The sequence below is a fragment of the Cetorhinus maximus genome, chromosome 2 (assembly GCF_964194155.1).
Source record: "Cetorhinus maximus chromosome 2, sCetMax3.hap1.1, whole genome shotgun sequence".
In the NCBI taxonomy this organism is placed as follows: Eukaryota; Metazoa; Chordata; class Chondrichthyes; order Lamniformes; family Cetorhinidae; genus Cetorhinus; species Cetorhinus maximus.
Window position 1 is genome coordinate 196,120,375 of NC_135880.1, and position 14,443 is coordinate 196,134,817.

The 14,443-nt window shown below is 44.9% G+C and overlaps 1 protein-coding gene across 2 annotated transcripts in view; it reads left to right on the top strand.

The window, feature by feature from the left end:
• Positions 1-14,167, top strand: part of robo4 (roundabout, axon guidance receptor, homolog 4 (Drosophila)) — a 137,815-nt gene extending 123,648 nt beyond the window's left edge. For both annotated transcript variants that reach the window (XM_078531573.1, XM_078531574.1), the window contains 3 exons: positions 722-1,134; positions 10,883-11,152; positions 13,120-14,167. In XM_078531573.1, coding sequence (XP_078387699.1) covers positions 722-1,134; positions 10,883-11,152; positions 13,120-13,298 — 862 coding nt within the window. In that variant the 3' untranslated portion in view covers positions 13,299-14,167. The remainder of the gene's footprint in view (positions 1-721; positions 1,135-10,882; positions 11,153-13,119) is intronic.
• The last annotated feature ends 276 nt before the right edge of the window (positions 14,168-14,443 follow it).

Consider the following 14,443-nt stretch of genomic DNA (forward strand, 5'->3'; position numbering starts at 1 on the left):
TTGAATAATGCTTTAGGGGGAGGCAGTGGGGGGCAACTGATATCGCAGATTTGAGGTGTGGGGGATTTCTGTGACTTGTCCCTTGCTAGAGACCACCTACTTCCACCTCATTTGTTTTTACCCCTCGTCACCTGCTGATACCCTCGTCCATGCCTTCATTACCTCCAGACACAATCATTGCATCATTGCAATGTTTTATTCACTAGTCTTCCATCTCTCATCTTCCATAAACTTCCATTCATCCAAACTCTGCTGCTCATGTCCTAACCCGTGCCGAGTCCTGTTCGTCCATCGTACCAATGTTTGCTGGCCCACATTGACTCCCGGTCTGGCAATACTTCAATTTTAAAATTTTCATCCAGCGTTTAACTCCCTCCCTATTTCTGTAACCTCTTCCAATGTTATCGCTGCACTCCTCCAATTCTGGCTTCTTGCACATCAGTGATTCCCTTTACGCCACCTTTGGTGGCTTTGCCTTTGGCTGGCTAGGTCCTAAGATCTGGAATTCCCTAAACCCCTCCCCCGCTCTTTCTTCCTTCAAGACACTGTTAAAAACTAGCTCCTTGACCAAGCATTTGGTCATCTATACTTATGTGGTTTGGTGTCAAATTCTGATCAATATCTTTATTGTGAAGCATCTTGGAGCATTTTACTAAATGCAAGTTGATGTTGTTTGTATATGAAGCTCACAATGATGGGAATTAACTATTTTTCTTTACAGGCACTTCACAGACAGATCGCCCTCCTTTCAAAGACCTTTCTCACCTCCCCATACATATGGGTACATCTGCGGGCCATTGCCCTCTGACCTGGAAACGGATGCTGCGGACTATGACGATGAGGATGATGACCTGGACGTCGAGGTGGCCCGTATGAACTCTCACAGGTTCTTCCACAGACTCTGCCACACTCCAACCTCTAGCCTCAGCGAGTGCGAGAGCTCCCTCGCCGGATCATTGGCCAACGGCTGGGGCTCGGTCTCCGAAGAAAATTTCACCAGTGCCCGCTGCAGCATGGTCAGCTCCTCTGATGGCTCCTTCCTCATGGATGCCAACTTTGCCCAGGCCCTCGCTGTGGCAGTTGACAGTTTCTGCTTCGGTCTGAAACAAACGGAGATGGAGGCTCCTTACACAGGTAAATCTCAACATGATGATAGAACGGAATGGGGCAGTGGAATAAGAATTCCAGTTTCATCTTAGGCTCGTGGTTCAGCCAGTAGTGGAGGCAAATAGATTAGGGACAGGCTGATAGATGTCAGCCATGGCGCAATGGGTAGCTGTTTCACCTCTAACTCAGAAGGCTATGGATTCACGCCTCGTTCCAAAGTTTAGAATAATATTTTACAGAAGGAGAGAATTCAGCCACTTGTGTCTGGCTATTTGAAAGAGCTGGTAATTGGTCCCAAACTCTGCTCTTTCCCCATAACCTTGCAGATTTATCCTTTTTGGATTGTATAATCTAATTCACTTCTCGGAAGTTACTATTGAATTTGCCCGTTAAGAGTCAGCGAATTCCAGATTAAAACAAAGAAAATTCTTATCTCCTGTCCAGTTCTTTTGTCAATTATCTTAACTCTGCGTCCTCTAGTTAGTGACCCCCCTGCCAGTAGAATCAGCGGTGACCCTGGAAAGGAGACCTAATGTTCCCCACTTCTAACTACCCTCTGCTTTAATGCAACTGCTTTGAATGGGACTCATTTGGTGGAATTTTCCATGCCTGCTGGTGTTGGGTGTCGCAGAAGGCCTGAGCGGACAATATGGTGGGAAGGCCAAAATTTGGTCTCTCGCCATCGTGAAACACGTTTGCAACCGTCCACTCTGCCCTTCAGTGGTGGACCATGTTTCCCTACCGTCAGGCGTTGGGAACTTCATTGTAATATATCTGAATATCATTCTAAGCCCAGCTCTCCAAATCCACCTCCCCCATGTCAAATTTACTGCTCACATCAGCGGGAAAGCACACAAAAACATCTTGACAAGTGTGACTTGCAGAAGTCGGGTTTACCGTCAGGGCCTTGCTCACATTGCGGCATCCCAAGAGCATAAGAAGCTGGACTCCGACAGCGACGGGACCCTGGAAGGAAGATTCTGGAGAGGGGAAGGAGTCCGGAGTGGGGGAGAAGGAGTCTGGGAGGAGGAAAAAGTAAGGTTGGGGGAGGAGTCAGGAAGGGGGAGGGAGTGGGGTGGGGTGGGGTGGGGGGTGGGGGGGTGGGGGGAGTGGAAGGGGTCCGGAGTGGGGGGAAGGAGTCAGGAAGGGGGAAGGAGTAAGGCTGGGGCAAGGATTCCGGAGGGGGTAAGGAGTAAGGGTGGAAGAAGAAGTGGTGGGGGAAGAAGTCTGGGGAAGGGGGAAGAGTCCCAAGGTGGAGGTGGGGGAAGGAGTTTGTTGTATGGTGACTGAGTTGTACTATTAATGATAGAGTTGATCTGCAGACACTTCTTGGGTGGAAACTAAGTTGATTGACAATATACTCAGCAGCAACCGCAAGTGTACTTTCAATTCTAACGCAAACTCGACGCTGACTGCAGAGGTAGCTCGCATTACTCTCCTATTGGTTAATACAGATCATGTGATCTTCCTTAACAAGTATTATTCTTAAAGGTACATTACACACTAAATAAAACCATAATTACTACAGAGTTCCAATGGGAGATGGAGTTCCAAGGCTAGGGGAGGGCGATGTCCAGGTGAACATGCGAGGTAGGGCTCTGTGGAGCCAATGACTGCCTCCTGGGGAACGAAATGAGGGTGGGCATGGTAGGAGGGAATGGTGAGAATGAGAGAGAGCAGAGGCGGTAGCGTGGGAGGGTGACGGTGTGTCAGTATTGTAGAAGGGTCGGTGAGGGTGGTTGGTGGGGACTCGGAAGCAGACGCGGACCCTAAGGGTGGGAAGGGGGATGTCGGGGAGGTTAATGTGGATGGGGGTGGGATTTATGGGAAGTTAGGGATGATGCACATTCACCTGGGCATCCCCAAAAGAAAAAGGTTCTGGCTGGTAGGTGATGGTTGTGAGGTTGGAAGGTGATGCCAGGAGGAGTCAACAGTGATCGGGGAAAGGTCAGAGGAGCTGAAGACGAATGTTAAACGCACCATGCTTGCAAATCCAAAAGCAAAAGAAGACTCGTGGTGGGCGGGAACAGGTGCTGCATGGGAATGTGACCAGTGGGTGGGCGGAGATACAGGTCAGCTCAGATGGACAACTGAGAGAGAACCCCAGCAGGCAGCATTGGAAATGCTCCGGATATTGAGATGAGTGTGATGGTGGTAGGATCTGCGTGAGTGGGACGGTGCTTACACAAGGCTCCGAAAGGCCCTGCCACACATTCACTTCTCCCTCCAAAATCACTCGTGGCCCGGTTACGTGCAACTAACTGCTAGTAAGTTGGGGGTGGGGGGGATGCAGGAGGAGCACCTGCAAAGCCTGTGAATGAAGCTGAAAGACACTGTTACACATTATTCAGTGCAAGTGAATACATTTTCAGTTTATAAAGTGACAAAATATGTTCACCCTTGCAACCAACTCTGATCAGAATTCCTTAACTTTTTTGGGCCTAACAGATGCTGCCCTGACATCCACAGCAGGGGTGGAGACAGCCCTGTTGCTTGTGATGACTCTGGCGTGGATTCTCTGGAGAACTGAGGCGTTGGGAGCACCGGTTTGCTTCAGCTGTTCTCCCGTGAGCCAGCTGTTCCCTCTGAGGTGACAGAGGACGAGATTGAGGGGTCACAGGCAAAGGGAACTCAGAGGGAGCTGACAGCCTCTGAGATTCCTGAGTGGATGACCCAGGGGTGTCCAACTGCTGCTCGTCCTGCCTTCAGGTACCCGAGCGCCCTGGCCTGACTCCTTGAGGGGAAGGAGCACCTGGAGGGACGTCAAGGTGCCCCGTTTCCTTGTCGCGTTGGCACTGCATGAAGTCACCCATGGCTACCACAATGGAGTGCAGATCTGTGCGCATCTCCGCGTTCCGCTGGACCAGAGTCTCCATGGTGTATGCCATCCTTCCCATGGAGATCTCCATTAGCGCAATTGAGGGCACCACTTTATCAGAGAGCAGGTGAACATACTCCTCCGACTTGCGTGCCACTCTGTTGAGAGCTTCCAACAGCTCTGCATGATGTTCCCCCCTGCCTTCTGCTGACTCTCCACGATGAATTGGTAGGCGAATCCAGAGGGTCATCATCTGACTTGGACCTCACAGATGCCTCTTCCCCAGCAGTCCTCCAAGTGCCAGGTGCTGAACTTGCCTCCTCCTGCTACTGACACATGTCCTTGCGGTGACCACTAGATTGTGAAGCAGAGCCTGCTCTAGATCTAGGCCCCACCGAAGTGTGTCTCTCTGCACTGGTGGAAGGTGTGGGTAAGCACTGTGATGGATCTTCCAGGCTGCTTATTTCCAGCTCTTCAGTGGAGGAGGAGTCCTCTTGGCTGGAGGTGAGCACTTGGATGGAGCTGAGGGACTGGCTGGCTGATGGTGTTGATCGCCTGGCAGTGCTCCCTGTGAACCAAAGTAGAGATGATTAGTGCATGGCACCTGAGTCAAAAACAGGAGAGAAAGCTTTCACATTTGTGTTGAGAGAGGGATGGTGTGTTACAGGATCCTCACGTGGGTATTCACTGCTGACCTCGTCGTTGCCGCTGTCACAGTCCACGTCTTTACCGGTCAGCATGATGGCACGCTCTTCAAAGTGAATGAGGGGCCTAACGTGGATCACTCCACCCCCAGTTTTGGACCTCTCCCTGTTACTTTGAGCCAGCTTTTCCTGTATGAAAACAGATGGAGAGAGTGTGACCAGGACACATGGTGCTGTGTGGCATGTTTGTGTGGTGAGTGGAGCCATGGACAGAATGAGGATATGAGCTCAAGAGTATATGAGATTGATGGAAATGTGAGGGTGTGTGTGAGAGTTAGTGGTGTTGTCCCTTGAGGTGTGAGATCCCTGTGGAGGTGTGATGGGTTTGTGAGTGTATGAGTTGAGAATGATGAGAAGAGTTTCACAGTCATCATTACTGACACTAGATTTATATGCCAGATTTTATTAATGGAATTCAAATTCCATGAGTTGCCATGGGCCTCTGGATTACTAGTCCAGCGACATTACCATTATGCCACTGTTTCCCCCTAATTGATTGATCCAGTGTCTATAATCCTAGGTAGCACAGATGTAGTAACTGTAGCTTTAAGGAAAGTAGTGACTGTAGCTTTAAGACTTATTGTACTGTGCAGTATCATGTGACAGTGTGAACGAGTCAGCCCGAAGCACGGAGAACTTTAGGGGTGGAGTTTGTGTCTAGTTGTGGTTCTTGATGGAAGCATGTAACTGCTGCTGAAGCCCTGTACATAAAGTTCACTGTTTCTTATGAGAAACCTGTCTGGAAAATAAAGTCCATAGCAACAGAGCAGCCACCTCAGTGACAAGCTCAGTGCACCACCTTGGCCTACACGCCTGCTGCCTGGCATCTTGCAACCTGTCGTAACCAGGAACCACCTCCCACCTGCCCTCAGTGCTGATTGGGCAGAACTGTCCATCTGTACAGCATTGGTTAGATACAGAGTAAGGATTGGCCTACACTGTCCCTATTCCTCCAGGCACATACATTATGGGTTAGGTCCTGAGTAAAGCTCCCCCTACACTCTACCAATCAAACACTCCCACAGCAGGTGTAGGATTGATTCGATAAAGAGTAAAGCTGCTTCTACACTGTCCCATCAGGCAGGACAGGTGCAGCAGAGAAGCTAGAAGAACAGTGTGTCTTTTTTATTTTGGTAACAAGTGCATTTCAGCTTGATTTTTACCGGCACTGCATATTTGTAATAAACCGTGTAGACAGAGGCTTTTGCACCAGACCATTGGTCTGCAATTATTCCTGGCTGAAGAAGCAGGTGGAAAAAATAATTTTAAAACTCATACAATCAGCACCATTTATAGCAGATGTTTCTTTTGCATTAACTACATGGTCTGATTTAAAAAGCGTACTTACAATTGAGCTGCTATTCTTACTTTCCCAAATTGTAACCTCTGCTAACAATTGTTCTAAATAATCCAAGCGTTTTGAAATTGCTATAAATAGCCCACAGACAATCACCAGTGAGTTTTAATACCCTACTTTGAGGCAATTTAATAAACCTGTGTCTGATCAGGCATTAAACATCAAATCCTGGTAAATGAATTTGTGTCTGGGAAAAGAGACTAGGCCCAGATGGAACACTTCATTGTAAATCCGTATCTCTGGCACAGCATCTCTTTGCTTTTATTTATGGATTGTGCTATAATTTGTTTTGAGCAGGAAAGAATGAAAAAACTTGCATTTATATAGCGTCATTCACTACATCAAAATGCTGCAAAGTGCCTTACAGTCAATGGAATACTTTTGAAGTGTAGTCATTATTGTAGGAACTGTTTCACCCAACAATCTCCCACAAACAGCAATGAGGTAATTGGCCAGATAATCTTTGAGTGATGTTGGCTGAGCGGTAAATATTGAACAGGGTGGTTGGAAAGCTTCCCTGCTTCTTCACTGAACAATATGATGAGATGTTTTATCTCTGCATGAGGGGGCCTGAGTTTAGTGTCTCACCTGCCGCCAACTGTGCGCTCCCTGCACTGAAGTGTCAGCCGAGATAATGGCTGGAATTTTATGGCCCTGTCATGAGAGGGGCTGCTGGGCTGTAAAATGCGGTGAGACATTCTAAACTCCATTGACTTCGGTGAGAACATAAAATCCTGCTGCCGTAAAATTTTGGCTAATGTGTTGAAGTCTATGGGGTGACCCAGTCATAGAGGCATAGAAAAAGGCCCTTTGGCCCATCGAGTCTGTGCTGGTCAAACAAGTACCTAACTATTCTAATCCCATTTTCCAGCACTAGGCCCATAGCCTTGTATGCCACGGCATCGCAAGTGCACATCCAAATACTTCTTAAATGTTATGAGAGTTTCTGCCTCTACCACCCTTTCAGGCAGTGAGTTCCAGAATCCCACCACTGTCTGGGTGAAAAAATTCTTCCTCACATCTCCTCTAAACCTCCTGCCCCTTACCTTAAATCTATGCCCCCTGGTTATTGATCCCTCTACCAAGGGGAAAAGTTCCTTCCTGTCTACCCTATCTATGCCCCTCATAATTTTATACACCTCAATCATGTCCCCACCTCAGTCTCCTCTGCTCCATGGAAAATAACCCCAGTCTACCTAATCTCTCCTCATAACTAAAACTCTCCAGCCCAGGCAACATCCTGGTAAATCTCCTCTGCACTCTCCCTAGTGCAATCACATCTTTCCTATAATGCGGATTCCAGAACTGCACACAATAATCTAGCTGTGGCCTAACCAGTATTTTGTACAGTTCCAGCATAACCTCCCTGCTCTTATATTCTGTGCCTCAGCTAATAAAGACAAGTATCCCAGCGTTGGAAGTGTTATCCCGTTGAGCCAAGCCAGACAATGTAAGGCAGCTATCTATAATCCTGGTAATCTTATTTGCAAAAGCTATTAGAGGCTGTGCAGTGTGGTGAAGTAGCTGGAGTGTCCAACTAATGGTGCATGTTTTGCCTATGCCTCTCAATTCCATCTAGCTCAGCTAATTGGGACAGAGGTCTTTCTGATGAAAAACTGGCTCAGTTACTAACACACCCACCCCTGGATTAGACTATTATGTCTTCAGTACAATACCAGGAGTTTGAGCTAATTAAACCATGATGACACTCCAGTGCATTACAATTGGAGAGTTGGAACTGAAGTGAAATCCTTCAGATTAAAAGCCTGTTCAGTTGGATGTTCTGGATGAGTCGATTACAGTGAAAGTTGAGGTCACCTTAATGAACTCCAGCCAAAAATGCTACACCTTTCTCCCAACTCCATCCTGCTCTCAGGCTGCTCGCTGGGTCACAAGCCTGGAACTCTAAATTCATAGCATTCTCACCTCTGAGTCAGAAGGTTGTGGACTCAAGTTCCAGAATTTGAACACAACAATCTAGGCTGACACCTCAGTGCAATGCTGAGGGAGTACTGCATTATCAGAGGTGTCGTCTATCAAATGAGGCCTTAAACTGAGGTCCTATCTGCCCTCTCAGGTGGACAGTAAAAGATCCCATGGCATTATTTCAAGAAAGAGCAGGTGAGTTATCCCTGGTGTCTTGGCCAACATTTATTCCTCAGTCAACATCACAAAGAGCAGATTATCTTGCTAGTACTATGTTTGCTGTTTGTGGGAACTTACTGTGTACAAATTGGCTACCATATTTCCTATGTTAGAACAATGATTACACTTCAAAAGTATTTAATTGGCTGTAAAGTGCTTTGGCATGCCTGGTTGTCATGAAAGGCCATCGATGCCCACACCCCAGGAATGAATAAAAAGGTCTAAGATTGAACCAGGCCACTTGCAACCCAAGTATCCTCCTCAACCTGGAGCAAAACTCCTAACTCCATAACCTGAGATCACATCCTTCCACACTCACGAAATTACCCACTTCACAAAAAAAAAATACTGCAGGTGCTGGAATTCTGAAATAAAATGAGAAAATGCTGGAAATACCCAGCAGGTATGGCAGCATCTGTGGCGAGAAATAAAGTTAACATTTCAGGTCGATGATGACCCTACATCAGAACATTTTCTGTTTTTATTGCCCACTAACTCACTGGTGGTTATAACATGGAGTTTCAGGTACCTGAGGTGAGACTATATACCTGAATCCCCTGGTGAGGCAGAAAGTGGTCTAGAGTCCCTGTACGTTCAGTCTGAGACCTGGTGAGGCCAAGATATAGGCCCAGGGTAGGTATTCTCATGTGTGCAACACACTGCAGCCAGGGCACAGTCCTTTGTATGGCTGTCAAAATGTAAGAGGCATTTGAAATGACTTTTGTGATCAGTAAGAATGACAGACAGCATACCTATTTGGTGATATGGGGCTACTCAGTGTCAGGCAACAAAATAGATGTTATTTTTAAACGTTATTGCCAATGTAAGCGATTGGCTGTCCCGCTGAATAACATTTAGTCTGTCTCTGCAAACTCCCTAGATCTTTATCTTTAATGTCACAAAGTCCAGCTTATGTGATCTGTGTGTGTCGCTCCCATCCTGAATCAGGCTGGCCACTGGTTGGAATTGTGACCAGAGACCGGATGAACCTCAGTGGAATTTCATCCCTGATTATTTATTGACAGCAAGAGTCCTTGCTTTGTGCAAGTGATGTAGATCGGCATGGTCTTCATTCTCTCAAAACACTCTTAGCTTTCCCCCTAGTGCCTGGATGAATACACTACATTGTTGATAGCTAACCGTTCAATTCTGCTTTAAAGATCCTTGTAAATGGACTGTATGGCGCACATGTCACAATGATAAACATCTATTCTCCTGACCTTTGTAGCAGGTCTGTTTTCTGAGTGGTGCACTACATGGATTAAATGAAACGTAAAGTCATGTTTTATTGGATTGCTTGTCTGCTCATTTACTGGGTAATTGTAAAATGCATTTAAATTGGGGTCAGTGTTTATTGGGTTTTTTGTGTCTCCGAAGATGTGATATTTATGGCTTGGTCCAGCATCTCAGGCTGTAGGAATGCTGATTGAGCAGAAGACACTACTTCAATTAATTTATCTGCTTCTGTATCTTAAATCTGTCCCATCTTGTTCAACTTTATACTCGAACAAAGTGTTGATACAATTCTCACAGGAGTCGCATGTGCTTCAAGCCACTCTGTCTAGTTTACAGGAATTGTTTTACAAATAAAATGGCATTGACCAGAGAGAGGATTCCTTAGTTTCCCTAAGGCCTACTTGGGCTCTTCCCCAAGCAGCACCATATTATATCACATAGAGAAGAGAAGCTGAGATTCCTCATTGATACTGTTAGTTGATCTCAGCCTGGACAGCATTTTAGATGCTGAGATTGGCCTTTTTTGCAGCTGTATTAGGTGATAAAGGCAGGCATAGCTTGGATCTCCCACTCCAGCTAACCATCTAAAGAGTTCTGGCTGTTAATGTCACATGAGAATTGGCCCATGCTTTAGCTGTGATGCCCTTTATGGAACATTCATCTGCTGAAACTATCCTGGCTTGCTCTTGACAAATACATATTTGCTGCATAAATACAAGAGGACGAGGCCAGTAAAGGAGTGAGATAATTGGGAGGAGAAGAAGAAATTAGTGTTGTGAAACACATGCATGTCTTTATTGCTGTGAAACATAATGAGATTGGCGCATGTAAGGATATAAGTGTGTCACGAGCCATATGTAGTCTGGCAAACTATGAAAAACTATACACTAAAAATGTTTACAAACTTCTATACTCTGTCACTTTCTCGATCCCTCCTCCATCCCCATCTCCTTCCTTTGCTCTCTGTCTCTTTTTCTCTCTGTCTCTCTTTGTCTTTTTCTCTTTCTGTCCCTCCCTGCCTGTCCCTCCCTGTCTGTACCTCTACATCTGTCTCTCCTGTGTCTCTGTATGTCTTCTGTCTGTCTGTCTCTCTCTCTCTCTCTATGTCTGCCTATTTCCCTCTCTGTCTCCCTTTCTGTTGTCAGTGTACCTCACACATACATGCACACGATGTGTTAAGAATGTAAGTAGTTTTAGGAACAGGAGATGGCCAGAAGGCAAAACCAACCTCTTGATGATGGATCTAACCATTCCTGCTGCCTTCAGTAATACACCTGACTGCCTCTTGAGCCATTTATACTGTGCACCATTAGCCTTCTGAGGTTCCATTCCAGCTAACCTCCTGATTTTTAGCGTGTCTCTGGAATTTGAATCCTTTGCCGTACCTTTTGGTGTTCTCTTAATTTATTGCATCTTTAGTTTGTTGCTTTAGTTTTCAATACACATTGAGTTGTTCTATGATATAAAATGAGATTGATTTGCATGATTATAACTCATTTATTTCTCTAATCCCAGCTCTCTCTACAACCTCCTTTCTGCCCACTGCCTTCCCTGATGCTGTTGTATCCCACAATCCCTCAGAAGGATCAGAGGTCACGAGTGGGTGTCCAGAATCTGAACCTGGTCAGATTTGGGATTGGAATATGTCTTGGGCTGATGAGATAGAAGACAAAATCACACAAAAGGTGGGAATTGCAGCAAGGAACCAGACGGCTACTGGAAAAGATTCCAATGGACCCTTCAGCAAGCGCTCAGAGCAGCAACAACAGGCCAAATGCATCACCGGTACAATATATTCACTAACAAAGTAAAACCTAATTCATTAGTTTAGTTTGGGTATGGTCAGAGAACACAGGCTGCATGGGGAGAATGTCAAGGGTTTAAATCGAGTCTGGCTCAGTTTTGATCTTACTGACTCTCCACTAGTGAGTTTGACCAATGACACTAATCAGAAAGCCTGGTGCCAGCAGACTGCTCCATCTTAACATTGAGGTGAGGGTCCTGGTTCCTTCTAGAGTAGAAGGAGCAAAGTGGCGACCCAATTTGGTGCCCACCCAGCTTAGAAATACATCTAATATAAAGAAAAAAAAGCAGGTCAAGGAAGGGTGGGATCTTGGTTGGATCTTAGAGCAGCACTGTCTGGGAATTCACACTCATGGCTGACCAGTGGCTGGAAGGAGACATTAACTCAGGTTGCCTGCTCAGCATCATCACACCACATATATAAAATGACCCTTCTTTCATTTAAAAGTGACAAAGTGCTAGGCGTCAGCAAAGTTGCAAAGAGGAGGATAGAAGAATTTTTTTTATTCATTCGTGGGATGTGGGCATCGCTGGCTAGGCCAACATTTATTGCCCATCCCTAATTGCCCTTGTTCACAGTTGAGGTACATCAAGAAGTAGTGGGAGACAACAATTGCGATTACATTTGTTATTGTTTTTTAAGCGCATTTATAGGAACTCTCATTCACAATTTTCTCAACTGCTTTTGGAAGGAGAAAACAAATCCAGTGTAATTAAAAAAAATAATTGGTTGGTTGGTATCCAATATCATGAAGAACATCAATCCCTCCATGACCAACTAGGAGCAACCCAAGAAAGTCCTGTCTGACATGAACAAAAGCAAGCAAGTTGCTTTTTCACTATGAAATGTTACACCATATCCTCTCGATAGCCTAAACTATCAGCTGGAGAGTACTTTAGATTAAAGATTTCACATGTAATTCTCTTAACAGCAAGTATCATAAGATATCAGGTAGTTTGAGTTTATGAATAATACTGTATTGCAGTGGTAATGTTCCACCTCTGACCTGCCAATTTTCTTCTCCCTTTCACTTTTTGACCTACCAATGTAGTATTCAGCTTTTTATAAGTTTGTTGCTCCTCAGAAAGGGTGTGATATGAATTGTTAGACAGGCCAAAATGGTATGTTTAAGTTAGCTAAGCTGGCTGTTAAGGCAGTTTACGCTGCCTATAAGAAATTCTTCACTATGAAAGTTTATAGAGATTGCATTTGTGTTTTTTCTGTGGAAGAGGGAGTGACAAGTGTGACTTGATGTGGCCAAAATACAATGTAGACTGAAGCTGGTTTTAACTTAGTTACATTGGCTCGATTACTCAATGCAGGTTTCACAATAGAAGCTTTGGTTCAGATAATTCAACGGAAATAATATTTATTGATTTCTGCTGCACTAGGAGAAAACACTTCACTAGCATTAAATGGGTTATGAAGAGTTAAAAGATTATGGCAAATATGATATTGATTTTTGGCTTCAGAAATACTAATGGATACAGCCACAGTGAGTTCTGTAGACCCTTTGTCATGAATGTAATAATAAGAAAGCAAGAAAGAAGCTGTATTTATATAGTACCTTTCATGACCTTGGGATGTCCTAAAATGTGTCACGGTCAATTTAATACTTATGTAGTGTAGTCACTGGAACATCTAACTTGCACAATTGTGGCTGTGACTTAATGCCTCACCTGAAAACCAGTACAGCAGTCCCTCAGAATGCACTGAGCTGTCAGCCTCTCTGCAGTCACTATGCAGGGTTACACAGGAACAAGATAGTGAGAGACTGCAGCTATCTATGGCACCATTTTCCAACTAAAACTGGGGGAAGAAGGGAGAAAATTGAGGCCAAATAATGGACTGCTAGTGTTGCAACTTTCTGTAGGAAGATGCATTTTAATTGGGATTGGTGGAGCTGTACACTAGTGGAGTTAAATCCAATATAACTTCTGTTTTCCAGACATGCACAACTCCAAATTGGACATCCAGGTGAACCCTGCCCTCAGTGCAGTACATGTATCTTTCGCAACAGTTGGAGCCCCGGTACACAAGAGTTTCGCGGTTAGGAGGAAGGTGGAGAAAGTTGGATTGATGAACTTTCCAGTGGACACCAATGGTCTCACCATGGTTAAGGTCTAAAAACATGAGTGGATTGGAACACCCGACCCATCCCTGTATACACAGAAATCCATGGACATCAAGGATCCAGGTCCATGAGGAAGGGAGAGAAGGATGTTTATAGGGCGCAGACATTCCAGTGGTTATTGATGGGCTGCATGTGTACTTAATCATCTTCAGTTCCACTTGGGCAGGGCTGCATGTGGCAAAATGGAGGATGGTTCTGCGTGTAGTCTGTGTAGCTTTTATAGGAAACTCGGTAGTTTTGAACCCCAAAGGGGTCGGAAAGCTATTTCTAAACTTGCAATCTATTCGAAATCCAGGGCTGCAAACAAAAGTCGACATGTGTACATCCAGATGTTAGAAACCAGTGACAGCCGGTTGACTGACTGACTGAATGTAGACATTGGCTTGTAGATTGTGTAGATGGGTCTGAATGGGGGAGGCGGGATTAAATTCAAAAGCAAGGCTGTGTTCTTGGAGTGTCTGAGTACGTGTACGCAGACACCCCACCAGCATACATCAGCTTTTAACTTATCTCATTACTAATTAATCTAACAGATGTATGTAAATAAAACTGACCTTGAAAGCCAGTCTGGAGTGACATTAAAAACTCAACAAAAACATCAAGGAAGCCTGAAATGTCAATGACATAAGATCATTGGAAACGATGGTGTTCGATGACAGCACATCAATATCCATTGCCTATTGCTGGTCAAACATGGAAAGAGATCAAAGCACATAAACAGCTTGGTTGAAAAGAATCATCACTTAACATACTTAAGGGGCCCTTTTCTCTGAAGACCTAGTATTGGCAATAAGTTACTTCATCCCGAGTCTAATTGTACTTATTATTTTCACGATAAACAAATGATATTTTAAAAAGAAAAGATGTGTGTAGGTCATTGTGTGGAGACAAAAAGTATCTTCTGTGAGTTGAAGACTGCTTAAAAGGTTATTTCCAATTTTGAACCTCAGGGCTGCAAACAAATCGGACAACATCTGTACAAGTCAAGGATAGAACCCAGTGAAGAATAACTGAACACAAATATTATATTGTTCACTTTTTTCAAATAATTGTTCTGAGTTTCTTGCCACAGCATTGTATGTGTATATATTCAGGATATCTTTGATTGCCATGCCAATATTGTGCCATTAAGATGGGA